Source organism: Phaethon aethereus (genome assembly GCF_964289735.1).
Source record: "Phaethon aethereus genome assembly, chromosome: 2".
In the NCBI taxonomy this organism is placed as follows: Eukaryota; Metazoa; Chordata; class Aves; order Phaethontiformes; family Phaethontidae; genus Phaethon; species Phaethon aethereus.
In genome coordinates, this window is record NC_138582.1 from 105,095,765 (window position 1) to 105,112,771 (window position 17,007).

The 17,007-nt window shown below is 36.0% G+C and overlaps 1 protein-coding gene across 2 annotated transcripts in view; it reads left to right on the top strand.

Moving 5' to 3' along the window:
- The window catches only part of ATP9B (ATPase phospholipid transporting 9B (putative)), a gene marked incomplete at its 5' end in the record, with an annotated part of 168,300 nt that overhangs the window by 86,904 nt on the left and 64,389 nt on the right, over positions 1–17,007 (top strand). For both annotated transcript variants that reach the window (XM_081996377.1, XM_081996378.1), the window contains one exon: positions 6,892–6,968. In XM_081996377.1, coding sequence (XP_081852503.1) covers positions 6,892–6,968 — 77 coding nt within the window. The remainder of the gene's footprint in view (positions 1–6,891; positions 6,969–17,007) is intronic.

Consider the following 17,007-nt stretch of genomic DNA (forward strand, 5'->3'; position numbering starts at 1 on the left):
TTTCATCATGCTACTCACAATATTTTCATACCTTTTTAAACCTCCTAATAGTTTTGGCTTTTTTACTTAATTTTTTCTGTTTCAGTAGTGCTGTCCGTTGTACCTCACTAAAGTTACTGACCTTTTTGCTTTAATTAAAACTTCAAGTTGTAAAATGGTCTGTTCAGCTTACTGTGGATAGGGTGAAACCACCCCTGAAAAGCAAGGGTGGTTTTGCATTTGTGAGTTTTTCTTTTATGTATATTCCATGCTGCGGGTAAAGTTTGCTTAAAGCCTTTTATCAGGCAAAATCTTAATCAGAAAATATAGATTAGTTATACAGTAGTAATTATTACTAATGTTTAGATCCCATTATTTTAAATTTCATGTGTCTCAGATATTATGAGTTCATATTATCTAGATGCTGTATTCAAACTTTAAGCCATTGTAACTTTAAGAGCAGAAAATTTTCTTCAGTTTTTGCTCTACATAAGAAAAGTTAAAAGGACTGTAGAAAAAAGGGCTGTGGTTACTCTTCTGCACAAAAAGACTAAGAATAAGGAGTTGGGAGAGCATTATTTCTGAAAAGGGTCTGCACCTAACTTGTAAAGTTAGTGCCTAATATGAAGGCTTCTTATATCAGTGGGGAACCTGCTAGGGGGTTGTGGGGAAGAGATCAAGTCTGAGGAGGTGGCAAAGGAGTCTGTTACTTAGCACTCATTTCCAGCATCTGAAAATATAGTCACGGTCTTTGATGCTCACTGTTGTTTGGTTTGATTGCACTGGGAAACTATTATCTCTAAAACTGTTCTGTCAAATGGATGATGCCTAAAATTGTCCTCAGGTTTTTAACTTAAGTAGCCAAGATCTGTAAAAAGATGCTGCTTGTGAATTGTAATTTTCAATACTGTGTATTGTTTTGAGTTTGCTTTTCCCCAAATTTATATATGGGGGAAGACTATAATCAAAGAGTATACGTTTGCAACATCAGTAATTCTGATTCAGTAATTTTGAATTTTAATTGAAGACTGTTCATGTTTTCACTTCCAGGGTACATGATTTGATTTTTTTTTTTAGAAGTGTTGCTAATGTCTGAGACGTCTTCATCTGACATCTAAAGTTGGCACCCAAATTAATAAAAACAGTGCGCCTTAAAATGTGTGCCTTAGCCAATATTTGTGTTGGTTTTACTTCTGAGGGGTCTTGTGAAGGTTTAATTGTTTATGAAGGACTTAGGTTCATTATTAATGATGGCAGTAGAAAAACATAGGAGAGGATAATTTTCTTGTTGGAGTATGGTTTTGAATGGTGGAATAAGACTCTAAGGGAGATCCAGGGCAACTCACTGAATAATACAAAGTAAAAAATATTGAATGGCTCTTCAAGACTGCAGCCCCTTCTGGAGGGAAAAATAACGTGATCAAGTAATTACAAATAGTGTTATGATGTGCATACAGAAGTTGGTTGAATTAAGGTAGCAGAGAAATAATTTGCTTCAGTAACTGACTTTGTGACATTAATTGTTTCTTCTTAATCTAAACTTTGGTATATCATTCATTTGACATATGTCATCTCATGTATTAACTACAATTTAATACTGTGATAATGTGCTCCTCTCATGTAAGTACTGCAGTTACCAAGCATGTAGGATTTCTGTTTGGATATTCGCTTGTTCTGTATGGCATCATAAATCCAGATCTTAAGAATTGCTCAACACCTTAATGTAATGTTAGCATTTGACAGGATTAGACCTTTAATGAGGAGTAGAAAATTGTCTTCAGTCTGTTGGTTATCTAATAAGGAATTTATAAGGTCATACAGGTGCACTGTGTATATAGTCATGATGAAGACCATAAGGCAAAAAATTAGTGGATAGTTAAAATTAATATGTTCTAGATTTGCTTAATAACTGATGTATCATTCACTTGTTTTCGTCTCACTTCCAAGTTGAATGTACACAGCTAAGTTAGGATATTTGATGCTAAGCTAATTAAATTTGAATTTTGATAGGTTTTTTAAAAAGAATTAGACTTCATAATTGAACTTCCAAGATTTCTGACAACTGAAAACCTTGTTGATAAAAACACATGTCACTGTCTGAATGGATTATAAACACATATAAACTGCCTTGCTTAAAGCCTTGCCATGGCAGGATGTCAGAGGTGGACTCAGCATACACAAGTTTGCAGGCATCTCTGCATACCCTCCCTTACCATGGCCTGTCATAGTCCTTGATTATATCTGAAAAATTTAGTGGAAGATTATGCTTGCACACAACCTTTGGAGACAAGTGCCACTCAAATTCCATGAAAGCAGAAGAATAAACAGCCTGTAGTGTGTGAAAGTTTGTACTGGTTTTGTAGTCTGTAGATAGCTACCTCACCTCAGCCACACTTGTATCTTATTTCAGTCTCCTTACTGCCTAAGCTCACAGTTCTGTTGCATGCAGGTATTTTTCACCCCAAAATATATGATGTCTATGTACAAATCTAACCTACTACTTTGCCACTTGGATTCAGGAAAGTGTGTTTGTAGCCTGTGCCCAGGTGGTAAGGAGTAGAATTCTGTCCTGCAACATTGCCTGTACATCTCTTCATTTACCTTAAGACTCTTCAGTATGTCAGTCTTCAAGGCACACTAGCTTGGAAGGCTGCTTCTGCCAGTGCTCTTTAAGCAGTCTGGATATCACCTGTTACTAAGCCAAGCAAATATGTGGCCTATTGCTCTTGGGACTATGTTATGCCCTTGCCAACCTCTTGGAGGTTGTTACAAAATATTCCGTGTCAACCTGCACTATTATCTTGACCTATTACTGACTGATGCTGTCAATCTCAGGAGTGGAGACAGGGAGCTACATCACTGTCACCCAGGAAAGGAATGTGTAGCTGAGTTGTAGATACAAAGCCATATTTAATTAAAAAAAAAAAAAAGGGTTTTGCATAGGACATACAGGACAATTGTTGGGCCAAGGGGGTTCTCCTTCCCATTTTCCTCCTTCTAGTGACTAAATGTATGCTGAATTTCCTGATACTCCCTTTGACATATTACATGAAGCAAGTTGTATCGGCTAGGAGAGCACACTATCTCCAAGACACATGCCATTTCTATTTGTCAAGGTGATACAGAGGGTCAAGGTCAGGCTAGGAAAAGTGTTTGGGGAATTATGTGGGGAATACCTCAGAAAACTTGAGCTATGGTTGCTGATGTCCTGACAGTTCTAGGGGAGAGACACCACAAATCAATCGTTTTGCAGATCAGTAACAGTAAATGTAAATGTATGAAGGTTTTAAGGAATCTTATCAACTATGTGTTGAATGCAGATTACTGAAGCTCATGAAAATATCAGGCTACTACAATAATGGATTCTACAGCAAAAGAAAAAAAAAACCTATTGCTAGAGCAGTACAACTGACAGGAAAAATATTTGCTGGAATTTAAGAGTATCTTTGTTTTCTTTTTGAATTTTGGGAGCCAAAAAGCTCGTTCAACAAAATCATGTAGTGTCAAACAACTCAAGAATAAACTATTCCACAGCCTTTTTATATCAACAAATAAAGTTCAGGAGAGTAAGACTTCTTAAATTTGTACATTTGGAAGATGTTTACTTCCCTTAGTTTCAGTACATCTCCCTACCCCTTAGAATAACAGTAAGCTAAATAGAAAAAAATAAATTACCATTTTGTCACAGCTAGTATATATTATATACCCAGATGTTCTAGTCTCAGTATTGATGGTTTAGATATCTAAGTGGAGATTCCTACAGCTACCAAATCTGAAGTGCTTTCTGCCCCTTGCTGTAAAGCCCTGAAAGAGATCTGGTGATTGCATGTATAATGTTTATTCCTAACCACAGAAAGTACAAAGACTAATTTGCCAGGATCACACTGGAAGCCTCTGGCAGGGGTGGAAATCAAAAGTCCCTCTCTCAAGTCCAAAGCATGCAGCCATCCTTTTGTTATTCTTTAATAAGTGAGATGGGAAAAAATATTCTGACTTTTTCCACTTGCAGGCAACATCCCAGTGAGTTTCAAAAAGGTAGCAGCAAGGTACGGAGTCTATGTGCCATTCTTAATATCTATATTATTGCTGTGGAATTAATAATAGTGCCTGAAGGAAAGGAAGTTTTGGTTAGTGAAAACTTGAAAACCTGTTCTCACTGAAGAAACAACTTTAAATATAACTAAATAATTTAAACCACTAAGTAGTTTGAAAACCTCTTAGGTTATCTTTAATAAAATTACTTATCTTTCAGAACACTTGTGTTTGTGACCACTGACAGTGGTATTTGTCTTTATTGAAAGGTTTGGTAGATTTCCTTTTGGAAAGGGAGAGAGGAAAGTCAGCAGTTTAAATTCTAAAAAGCCTTAAAAGGTCCACTACGGTATGGACTTTTTACTCTTCATTTACTGTAATGATCACTGTGGTTCAAACTCTAAACAAGATAATGCAGTTTTCCAAGAGACCTGCTGAGATATCTGTTAAGAGCAGATTTGTATTAATGGAGTTTTGTGATCATTTAAGCAGGTGTCAGTCTTGTAAAGTCACTTTAGATAAAATCAGAACAATTTGTATAACTGCACAGCTGTAAAAAGCACTATTTTGTGCCAAGTCCTACACACTATTTTAATTTGAGCATTCTCTTGTTTTTATATGGTTCACATAGTGCTTGGCAGATAACCAAAAATTAATATGATCACACACCGGATTCAGAGTATGCATGACTATTTGTGTATGTTAATTCTGCACAAGTCCTCTTTTATCTCTTTTCCAGGCCCACATGTTTATTCTAGGGGTATCTCCTGTAACTTCTCTCTCCTTGGTTAATCACTCTGCCCTTACCAATCAGTGGTTGCCCAATTTACATGACAGCCAGTTTGCATAAAGGCCCATAGAAAGAAATACTTGAGTTGTTGCTTTTAATAAGCCCAAGCTTGTAGTACAGCTATGCTTCCAGGAACGCCAAACTGGATTCAGTTCTTTCTGCTGTGGGCCAGGCTGGAGTTTAGTGCAGGTATGCATCTTTCCTCACAGCTGGAATTAAACTTAGATTTGCTGAGGATAATGAGAGAGAATAGTGGGTAAAAAAACCGCTCCAGAACACCAGAACTGTCCCTGGTGCAACCACTGTGAGACAACACTAAAATTAGGCTTGGAATTCCCTACACTGATGTAATTCAGGTGTAAGGAACCCTAGATTTACCAGTGATACTGTGCTAGTAACTAACAGCCCCAAAATTTCAAAATCAAAGATCAATGCCTCAGTAAAAGCAGCAGCTCAGTCAGATTTAGCCGAAATTACGATCAAAGTTCAGTAGTCAAAATGGATTTTATCTGACCTTCACCTTTGAAACCAACTTTTCAAGGAGCAAAATACAAGACAAGTAGGACAGCTTGTTTTCCTGAGCTGCAGCAGCCTAGCGAGGTAAAACTTAGTGGAAAGGTGCCAGCTGGAATGGAGAAGTCCTCCCCAACTTTTACTGAACTAAGGAGCTACAAAGGTAGAGATAGTTGGGGTGTGCAGGAGGGAATTCCCTACAGGATATTGTCCAGTGTGTTCTGACCATTGGACAGGGGTCATGTCAGAGGATTGCTCCAAAATAAAGTGCCCCAAAGGGATATGGGCATTGGTTGGAGACCAGCAGAAAGATTTCAGAAATTAAGGATCAATGACTATTCTTTCACAAAAGTCAGGAGGAATTTTGGGGTGTGTAGGGAGCATGTTACCTGTATACTAATATGCAAATTTGCATGTGGAACTGTCAGCAGAGGCAAACTAGCTTTGGGGAAAATGTTATGCCAAGGAAAGTCTTAAGAAAAAGCTTTAGTATAGAGAGGAAAAGAATAGAAAAACTAATTTTTGATTGTCCAGAAGATGTAATGTATAATCACTGATGTTTTGTATGTGGATTCAAAGTTTTCACTTACATTCTCATTTTTGAGTAAATGAAACTTCCCTTCTTTAATGCCAACATCTTTAATTGTCATCTTTCTTCTTTGTGTGTTCCTTCAATTTTTTTATCACCTGTTGTGCTTCAAGAATAGTGATAGCAGATATTGCACATGGTCCTGATTGCCAAAAACAAATTAAGTTACTTAATGTCAGACAAATGTGTAATACTTCTACAGTTTTTAAAGTTTTCTGAGCAGGGTGTTTCTGACAAGTTATGTTAATTATTTCTTTATAGCATAAAGACAACAAAAAAATACCACATTACTGACCGACCTGAAATGGTTTTATGGCAGTACACTTGAAAAAGTAATAGAAAAAAGGGTTTTGTTTTGCACTAGAGTGTGTGGTGGTGGCATATTAATAAAAACCTAAATTTTTAGTTAATATAAGAATTTGTTTAGTAATGCTGAAGCCAAGCTTTCTTAAAAAATGGACTAAAAGATAACTGGAACTGAGCAATCATTTTTATAAGTTCATGAACAGGAGAATATAGTTGTATGGAATTCCATTGAAGTAATTAATTGGGTGAACTAGATTCTACTTCATTATAGATAATAGAGCTAGCAGGCAATTTGTGTATGATGCATTCAGCACAATTGTACTCATTTTTGTATTCCTTGTGAAGGGCAGTTATTGATGCTGTGTGTTAACTTCTGAAAACAGTTGGAGACAATTTTAACTTCAAATACAAGTTTTTAACCAGTTCCATTGACAGTACCAATTCCACTAAAAAGAAGGAAAGCATGTTGTCATTTTTACAGTGTTAATTAAAGAAACAGCAATGATCCTTCATAGTAAATTCTGAAAAACAACATTCACAATACTGTGTACATGCATAAACGTTTGGGCTTTTTCATAGAATTGATTTGTTTGAGAGACTGTAAATTACTGCAGGTTTTAATTAAGACAAATTTTCTCTTAACTACTTGACACCTCTGGTTTACTTTTCATTTGTTTTTCAGGAACTGTAATTGGTGTTGTCATTTACACAGGCAAGGAAACTCGAAGTGTAATGAATACATCCAATCCAAAAAATAAGGTAAGTTAGCCTTGCTGTGGGATTTCCTACTTTTGTTTTCATAAAACATAAAATAGATGTACTTAACCCCCAAAATCTACAAGCTCGTATTCTGATGTATTTCTTGTGTGTTGGACTTGAACTTTGTATGAGAAGTGAATTCTGCCTCAGTCTCATTTCAGAAGTAAAATTATTTTTCCTTTAGCTAGGAGTGTTACAGGTACTAATGGAGACATTTGTCTTTGAAGTATAAAGGCACATCTTCAGATTTTTATACTTCTACCTTACAGCTAAATATTAATTCCCACTTCACTTCTCAGATTATTTTACTGCAAAGTGTTTGGCCAAAGCTACACAGTAGTTTTAAGGAATGGTGATAACAGACTACTAAAATTTATTCAGGCTCCCAAAGGAAGTAGAGCAAGATAACTGAGGTTCCAGACAGTACCCAGAATGCTCTTCCAGAGATTTTTGTAAGCAGTGAAAACATCGTCAAGAGATTTGTCTGTTGAAAAGATACCAGAAGTTTGAGTGCTTCCCTTTGTACAAGGTTCTTTCAGTTCAAAACAAAGCAAATAGCTCTTCATTTCATTGGTAATGTTTCTAATGTGAGTTGGGAGGGGGGGCCTCAATTATAAAGAAAGGAAACTTCAGTTGTAGGCTGTATCTCAACCTAGACCTGTGTTTAGTAAGAAGATACTTGATTATATTAAGAAAGGAAAAAATTCTTGCAAGAGGTTTAGAAAAAAATCAATTGTGACAGGTTGCTATTTTCACACCATTCATAATAAGTTGCTCTGAGTAGGAACATCAAGAATGAAATGATAATACAAATTGCTTGGAGCAGTTATTGCAGTCCCCTGAGTGTATTGATTTGTGTTTCTAATAAAGAGATGCTTTTAAATGTCTCATTGACAGACAGGTGATATGTGCCATTACGTGGATTAAGATGGCCTTTTATTATTTTTATCTTTTGTAACATACATTTTAAAATAATAGAGTAAAATGGAACCAGAATGTTTATGGTGCGTAATTATTTTCTATTCCATCTGATATAAAGATGAGCCCTTGAGTAACAGAATCTTTTGCTAAGAATTCTGAACAACTTCTGACTAATAAGTAATTCTCCTAGGTGTTTAAAATGAAATTATTTAATATGGCAAATTGATAGGGGAGTATGCATAAATGTAACATTTTACCCAAGTTCAACAGATTCTGGAGGTGTGTTAGACATTTAGTAAATGTTTGATAAACTTTTTTTTTGCATTAGTATTTCACACAAAAAACTATGATAAAAGGTGAAAGGATTTGTGTTTAAAATTTCCCTGATGTTTTCAAAATGACTATTAATCTTAAAATAGCTGCTCCAAATTTTCATCAGCAAAAGATGAAGTAGCAGGTAAACCTACAAAAAAGAGATCCCAGCAGCATATTGACAAGCTGCAGCATGGCTTTTACTATTATGACAATACATGTACCACCTTTGCTTGCATAATATTTTAATGTTACAGCTGCTCCCAATTCAATGTTGTATACTTTCATCTACAGTGGGAACCTAAATAAACTTATAATTTTCATGAAACACTAAGAAGCCAAATACTACATGTACACATGCACAGGCATGCACATACACAAACTGAGCCAAATCCTGATAATATTGTCTGGCATATATTGCACTATCAGCATATGAACACTATCTAAAATAATTAGCTTAGGAACAATTCAGGGGAGGTTTATACTGGGCTTTAGGAAGCATTTCTTTACTTGAGAGGGTAGTCAAACACTGGAACAGGCTTCCTAGAGAGGTGGTCGATGCCCCATGCCGGTCAGTGTTTGAGGTAGCTTTTTGGCCAGCCCTGAACTGGGTAGGCAGTTGGACTAGACGATCGTTGTAGGTCCCTTCCAACTGAAATCATCTATTCTATTTTAATTAGAAATTATGCTTTTAAATAGCATTTTATCTGCTGATGGTAGAACAGGTGATGCTTGTATAACTAAACTGTACTCATTAGTTGTCCGAAGGCCTTTCAAGGAGATACTGACCTATTAAGATGTTCGGTATTCTAAATATGTATATTCATTTGTTCCTTGGAGGTGCTTAGTGCTTTGTACCATAGTTATCTGATAGGAATCTACTAACTGTGAAGAACGAGGCTTAATATAATATATGTAAAATTACCTGCTTTAATGGTCTCTTAGTTGTTGCTCTGTAGAATATTTTAAAAATCTTACACTTTATCTTATAGTGAGCAGGTGAAGACCTTCTCTAGAGCCTATTTTCTACATAAACTGCATCAAGTCTGCATCAACTGTCTTTCAAATTGTTCTGTAAATATGTAAATGAGTCTTCTGTGTACCAATTACTCAGTGGTAATATTGGCATGGGGTTTTTCCCTCTGTGTACTGAACATCCTTGTTTAAAGCAGTAGCCAACAAATAACATGACCAGTGAGGATGGATTTGGGAACTGAAAACAGAAAAACACTTAAGGCTACCACAGATAAGTGACAAAATACATTGCAAAAAAAAAAAAAAAAAAAAAAAAAAAATCAAAATTTTTTAACGTGTAGTTTTAACTCTACCGTGCCATGGAGTTAGTGTCTTACTGTCTGTATCTTCTACCGTAGGGTGAGATTGGTTTGCATACTTCTGTAAAATAAGTCACTACCTCTAGGTGATATTCTGTGCTAGTTAGCCTTGCAGCAGGTAGGCAAGCAGTAGTCAGTTCATTCCTTCTCTGTGTATTTGGGAGGGGGAAATCTTCCTGTGTTTTCTCAAGCTTGACAGTAATGATGACATGTTGGATAGGGTATGTAGCATTAGGAGCCAGAAGGAGGGCAAAGGGAGTCTAAAATAGTCTTTGAGATTAGAAAGAGACATTACAGTTGAGAGATTAAAGATTTGAACATTTAAAAAAAAATCTGCACTTAACTGTTGCTGAAACAAAATTGAAATTAAATTGATCAATTGTGATATTGCTGCAAACTTGAGAGGAAATAAGTCTGCCTCCTCTTCTGCTTTAGAGAAGAATTGTTCCAAATACTATTTGGAACTGGTTTTAAATGGCAGACTGTCTCTCTGCTGCTTTTTGAAAACAAATAAAAATAATATTCTAGAGATTTTTGTGTAAAATGTGTTGATATTGTTGGGGTATATAGTTCAGTGATGCTCGTGTCTTCTGGCTTTGGGAGAAAACAAACACTGAGATCTATGATTCTCAATTTACATTGCCAAACTGAAACTTCTATGTCCAGAAATAAGCAAGAAATACATGGGCTTGGCTCTCTTACCATTCTTCTCTTCACTGAAGTACAGATTGGTGCTTCATTTGTATTTCTTGCTGGAGCATAACATCATTGCTGTACTTTGTACTATAAACTGGGTTATTCTACTGGCAAATTTTTAGTTTTCCTGCTTAAGGGAGATGCTTTTTGACTAAACCAATACTAAAATTTAGAGATGCAGACCTGCTCTAAAAAGACTGAGCAGAAGATCACAACTGTAATAAGTTTAAGCAAACTTACATATGAAAAATTGTAAAATGTATGTACCTGTTCAAGCATGTGGTTTATCTGTATGTTAAACTTAGAAGGATTTATTGTTTCCTGAGGTATTTAGTCATTCAAGTAACAATTTTCTTAACTTAAAGTCAACCCTTTGTTGTTTTATTACAATTATAGAAATTGTTGCATTGCCTAAGGATGCAGGCATAGTCTGAAAAACACAAAGATAGAGGGAAGAGAATTCTCTTAATGGATCAATTCAATATGTTTTTAATTCCAAACTCTATAAAGAAAAAAGATTTCTGACAAGGTTTAATTTCAGTCTAAAATGATATATGTTCTGTGCTTTAGATAAATGTAGAAATGGTAACATCAACATTATTATAGTGTAATGATGCTCTGCATTTTACCTCATTGGCAGTCACATCAGCTTACTCAGGAATGCAGTTCCAGCCTTACAAAAAAAAAAAAAAATCAGATTGAATTCTGCTCCTCACAATGCTGTAATCAGTAATCAATCCTATTTGGATAGATATTCTTAAACCTTGGCTTTCTGGATGAAGTTGGACTTGTCAATGCTAAAGGTCATTTATAGGTGTTAATTAACCAAGGGGGAAATTAACAAACTAAGGTTATTTATTTATTTTGTCTGGCATTTTGCAGTGTTCTCATTCTTACCTAATTACAATGCAGAATATTTTTTTGTTATCTAAATTTAGAATTGCTTTTGTAGTTTTGGTCTTCATAAAAAGCAAGATTGTTAGCACAGCCCTTCTGCAAATGTGACCTGTTTCCAACACTGGCAACAGATTTTGAGGGTAAAGTTAAAAAAATAATATACTTGGAGGGAGGTGGAAGTAAATTCAAGGGAATGTATTTTGTGTACTAAGATTGAAACATTAAAATTACTTGAACTGGGCTATATATATATATACACACACACACTCAGAATGTTCACAGTAATGCATCAAATGAGTAGAAATTGTCTTAAATAGAACTCCTGAGAAATCGGTAATCTCTGTAAAGGAGCTACAGCATGTAATCTGCCTAGTGTGCTTCAGATTAGTACAAAAATGAGTTTTTATATTGTTGATCCTTAGAATAAACATTCAAAACACTTTTTTGGCCTTATATTATGGAATTCTACATCTGCTGTTACATTTTAACATGAGAAGTAAAATTTCATAGTAACCATTCATTGTTCATCCAAATATTAATATTTTTTTCCTAATTCTGAACTAGCTTGAAAGCTAAATACTACATGTCTTGTGGTTGGTGGTTTGCTGATTTTGTAATCGTTGTTTGGGATTTTTTTAAACAAAATGTAAGAACTGGTATTTTTCTCTTGTGTGTGTGTTGCCCTTGATTATTTGAAAATGGCCCCACTGGTGAGCCTTGAAGTAATAAAAAAATACTTATATTCTGATAAGCTGAGGCAAAATCAGCTCACTCCTCCCACAAAACTTTTCATCCTAGTGTTTTGTGACCAAATTTAGTTCTTTACATTTAAAAGGCTTCTCTGTGCTTGTCCTTCTCTCTACCCCATTTTATGAGAACAATTTTTGATAAATATTTCCTAAAAAAGGACATGCACCCCCATCCACTTCTTTATTTGGAGTGAAATGGAATGACTGGAGCAGATTCATGTGTTCCCAGAAATTGATACCGTTTCACCAATTTACCCATTCAGCATAGCATTTCCAATGCTCAAAATACATGCTTCTCCTGCCTTGGCACACTTTTTTGAACATCCCTAAATTTGGTTGTCCAACGTCTTGTAGTTGCATTAGTGAGCCATTCTTATCTGTTCCACCTCAAAGGCTGACATTCATGAGTCCAGCTTGTGTTTCTGTTCCTGAGTACCTGTGTTAACATTAGTAGCTCTTCTGTGTTATGCCATCAGTCTTCACCACCAATAGAAGTAGAATCACATCATGAATGTTGTATGTTGGTATAAACTGAGTGAAGAAAATGCTCCATAAAATCCCATCAGGCAGAAAAACCCAAGAATTTGCTGTTACCTAACGAGCTTCAGAAGAGCCTTAGAAATGCATTGGCTTCATCCTGCTGCTACACTGTTATGCAAGAGCCCAGTAAACTTCAGTTGCATGTTTTTCTCCTGAAATTGATAATTTGATGTCCATAGTCTATTTGAGAAGAATGGCTTTCTATGGCTGTATGCCTGTAGGACCTAGGATAAAAACGTAACCTTGAAAACTGTTATGTGTCTCTTAATGACAAATTTCAAGGATTTTGAAGAAGAGAAGTGTTTATGTAGCACTTCTTACTGGAGCATGGTCTGCTGTTCTTAAGAGTTCTAAAAATTCCATTTTGTATGGGATAAGATTGAGAAAGCTGTCACCTACAGCTAGTAAGTAGTCCCCAAACTTAGTTTGTCCCCTGTACCCAGAGCTTCTCTTCAAGAAAGTACTTAACCACCAGCTTCCCTGAGTTGAAGTAACAGAATTCGTCTCTTGGTGTATGGGAGAATTGTTGGGATCACACCATGAAGAAATACATCTAATGTAGTACTGATGCTTTTCTCTCCATGTGCTCTCTGAGCAAAGGAAGGAAAGTAGTAAAAGGCAGAGAATAGACTAGCCCCCCCCAAAGTCTAGAAGTGTCTCAGTGAGACGGATGGAACAGTGTTAGGAAAGGAGGAGAACAAAAGACATCTTTCCTGAAAAGTTTGGAAAGAAAGGGCTGAATGGCTGCGGACCAACCCTTGTTCTTCCAAAACCAGGACTAAAACATAGGAACGTTGATGCTTGGAAAGAGTCAGCAGTGTTTTGGCAAACCAAAAGCAAAATTTCTCTCTTTCACTCTGAGCCAGAAAGAATATCTGCCTACTATCATTACCACTAACTCCATTAACTGAAATAGCAAAAGTGTGGTAGCGGGGATTTCAGTCCTCAGATGACTAGTATGGAAACAGTATACTTCCATAATAAAGTAGCTGAGGTTTTTGGTTTTCTTTCATATATAGAAAACTGAAAGAATACTAGATTTATACCACTATATTAAAACACTAGGAAAGCAATAAGACTGAAAGTCTTGATTGACTTTGAGTACAAATGTGGACAGAATTCACTTAATGGGAACTAGTATGTTGTACCAGGTTTTTTTGTACACTCCTATATTTTATTTATAGCAGGCTCTACAACTTCTGCAATTACTTCTCTTCAGAGACTTGATAGGGCATTTTTATCCACATTACCAGTGCTGCTCAAATAGCAGTGTATATTTTTTTTAATATTTTTCTCTCCCAAAGTAATAAAATGGTAATACTACAAATGTGAAACTGGGGCACAAGAGATCAAGGTGGGGCGGGGAGGGGGCGTGGGCAGGAACACAAAAAAAGCGTAACTGAGAGTGGTCAGATTAAGGTATTGTACTTCATTTCTCATACAACTTGGTGTTTCACAGTATTGTTAAATCTCAAATACTGCTACTATTGTGTTTGTATGCACATGATGTCTGGAGCCTTAGAGCAAACTTGATCCTAATGTATTTTCTTTGGCATCTGGAAAATAATACTAAATCATCACTTATCTACTTTGCTGTTATATCCCTGGGCTAGAGAATAAGTTGTTCCATGATGTGTCCTCCTATCAATTCACATGTTCACAAGTCCCAGAATAACCTGTGCCCTAACTTCTAATTTGTTCTGAAAGCAACCATTAGGCATATTATGCAACTGGTATACCAAGTCATGTGACAGGTCTTTTCTAGTGACGTGTAATTCAGCATGGTGTGCGGCATTGCTGTGTGTTGTCCGAGGCACCCAGCCTAGCTGCTGCTCAAGTACTGAACTGAAGAGATTGTCTATGCTATGTTTTATGGTACTGTGCTACTTGGGTTACCAATGCTGAATCAACATTTCCACTTGACCTGGTACTGCTTTCTGTTTACAGTCCTACTGCAAGGCCAAGTATGTGCAACAATGTAGTTCTAAACAAAATAATTGCTATATAGCAATATAACAAGCAAGGGAATGGCTCTTTGGTAGTATGAAGGAATTCTGACTGTACTCTGGATAAATTTCTGGGTTTACTCTATATTTTAGAGTTAATGGCAAACTGTTACATTGATTTCAGTAAGCCCAAGAGTTTATTCAAAGCTGTACAATTCCTACAAAGTTAAATTAATTCCCTATTATAAGAAAACAAGAGAATAAAAATTGATATGCTCTAGAATGTGAATGACTAGCCATAAGCCATGTCTAAATCAGAGTCCTAAATTTTTGTGGTTTTCACCGAGCATTTTACTTGATGATGTTCTGAGATATATCACTTCCTGTTTTGGAGACTCCCATTAAAAGTTGCTTGGATTTTGTTCTCTTTTAGTGTGTTTTAAATGTGAGTATGTTAGAATTCGGCTCAGCAGCTCGATGTGATTTTACACCAGTGTTTAAGGAAGGATCAATGGTAGATTAGACTATTTAGTAGTCCCTAAAATAAATTAGTCTTACAAAACAGTCTGAGCAACTCTTAAAACTTTATCTGTAGAGAACTAAGCCAAAACAAATGATTTTTGGTAAAACATGGAAACCATTTGAAATTTTACCGTTTCACAGAAGAGAATGCAAAAGGAAGATGCCTTGTGTAGCTGGCTTGTGTTGAGTACCCCAGTGAGCTGTAAAAAGAGGCAGTCCCTGACGGCTACTTCGTCGCAGCTGCTACCTCCACTTCTAACCAGTTGCAGGAGTTTGCTTTTTCACTTGCATTGCGCCTTACAGCTCTCTTGCCAGAGTTAATGATGCCATTGGCAAAATGCAGCTGCTGGGAGGTGGAGAGGGTAGGAGCAAAGGGCACTGCCTCTCAGATGACACTTGTCACCCCGTCCGATTGCTTACAACTGCACCACCTTCCTAATGCTCTGCCTGCAAGGCTGTGCTGGCAGTGTGCGCGCCAAAGCGGTGATAACCAAAATACTGGTGGTGTGGAGATAGACTGTGATGTGTTTTCCTGTGTTAAGGTTATGTTTTGTGGATCGGTTGTGTGTTCTTACATTGCTCTTACAAGAGCAATATACTGCAGTTGTCACTGATTTTTATGAGGTTTTTTTTCTTGTTGCATGTGTTTTATTGGAAATCTGAAACCTTTAACTTAATTACGGAATTGTTCTATATGCTTTCCTTCGAAAAGATGCATGCACATATTCCTGATGCGGTTCTAAAAACTTGAGACTGCAACTGTGTAGAAAGTCAGGTGTGACTAATATCTTTAATAACTAATATAAGCCTATATAATTTTTCTTTTGCATAATTTCCTATAATTTGTACAATTCTTTTAATATTTTTCTGAATCTGCTCAATTTTTTTCCAATATGGAAAGGAATTATATAAGGAGGAATAGAGATTATTTTTTGTGGTGGGTATGTTCAAAGTGTAGTAATTATTTTATTATTTTTTAATTATTATTATGAAAGAGGGATATCTTAAATGTCAGAAACTGGGATCTTGCAGGGACCTGCAGAGCATTCTTGAAATAGACAGTTGTCTGATGTTCACATCTCCTCCTATTTGGATGTTTTACTGTCATTATTGTTTTAGCTGGCCTAGCCTACTTTATATAGAGAGCAAGTACAGAAGAGCAGGTCTTCTGTGTGTTTTCATTTATGAGATTTCTTAATTTATGCAGCTGAAATCTGATTTATTTCCCTAAGTACTGGAGACTCAGTAACCATCATGATTCACATGACTTGAAATCTTAGTCTACAGTGATGAATAGAGGGAAAGGCAAGTTCTATACATATCAGGACATAGCATTTGTTTTTATATAGGCTGAACATAGTGATCATAACTAAGATAATTTGTCTAGTTCTGTTTGCATCCTTAAAGTAACAAGCTTGTCATATTCTTAACAAATATGATCTTTGCCCTTGTTTTTTACCGCAGTTCAGAGTGAAAGCCTGTGGATAGATTTAGCATTAAAATCAGCATTCCAGCTTGTACTGGATGAAAATAATGTGGTTTAGATTGTGGATTAGTTTGCAAAGAGTGGATTGCTCTTCATACTCTTAAAGCTAATTCCCTTCCCATCATATCTTTTGGAATGTATCCCAAAACACTGTTTATACAAAACAGCATTCAGTTTAATTTCTTTTATGATTTGGAGACTTTGTGGAATCTTTTCTTAATCTCATAGTCTCCAAGGAATCCACTCAAGTATTTTCTTTTATAAAAGCAAAGATAGATGACTTGTAACTCAGCTGAAAATAAGGTTCTTACTGATGCCTTCAAGGTTTGAAGGGTAGAAGAAAAAAGAAAAAGTCTTCCTATCATATAGAGCCTTTATTCTAGCTTAAGTTTGGAAGTGGTTGGGCAGTTTATTTCCTTTTTTTTGAAGGAACTGAAAATTTTTTTGATTCACTGTGTTTTAATTGCCTACTATATGTATGGTACCTGTTTCTCAGTGTGACTGCCAGCACTAGTCCTCTGCTTTTGTATTGCGTATCACTTTCTTCTGACTACCCTCCCCCTTGGATTGTTCTGCTTCTCCACCCTATTATTCTGGTCTCTAATATTTTTAGTAGTTCTACCTACCACTTTCTTT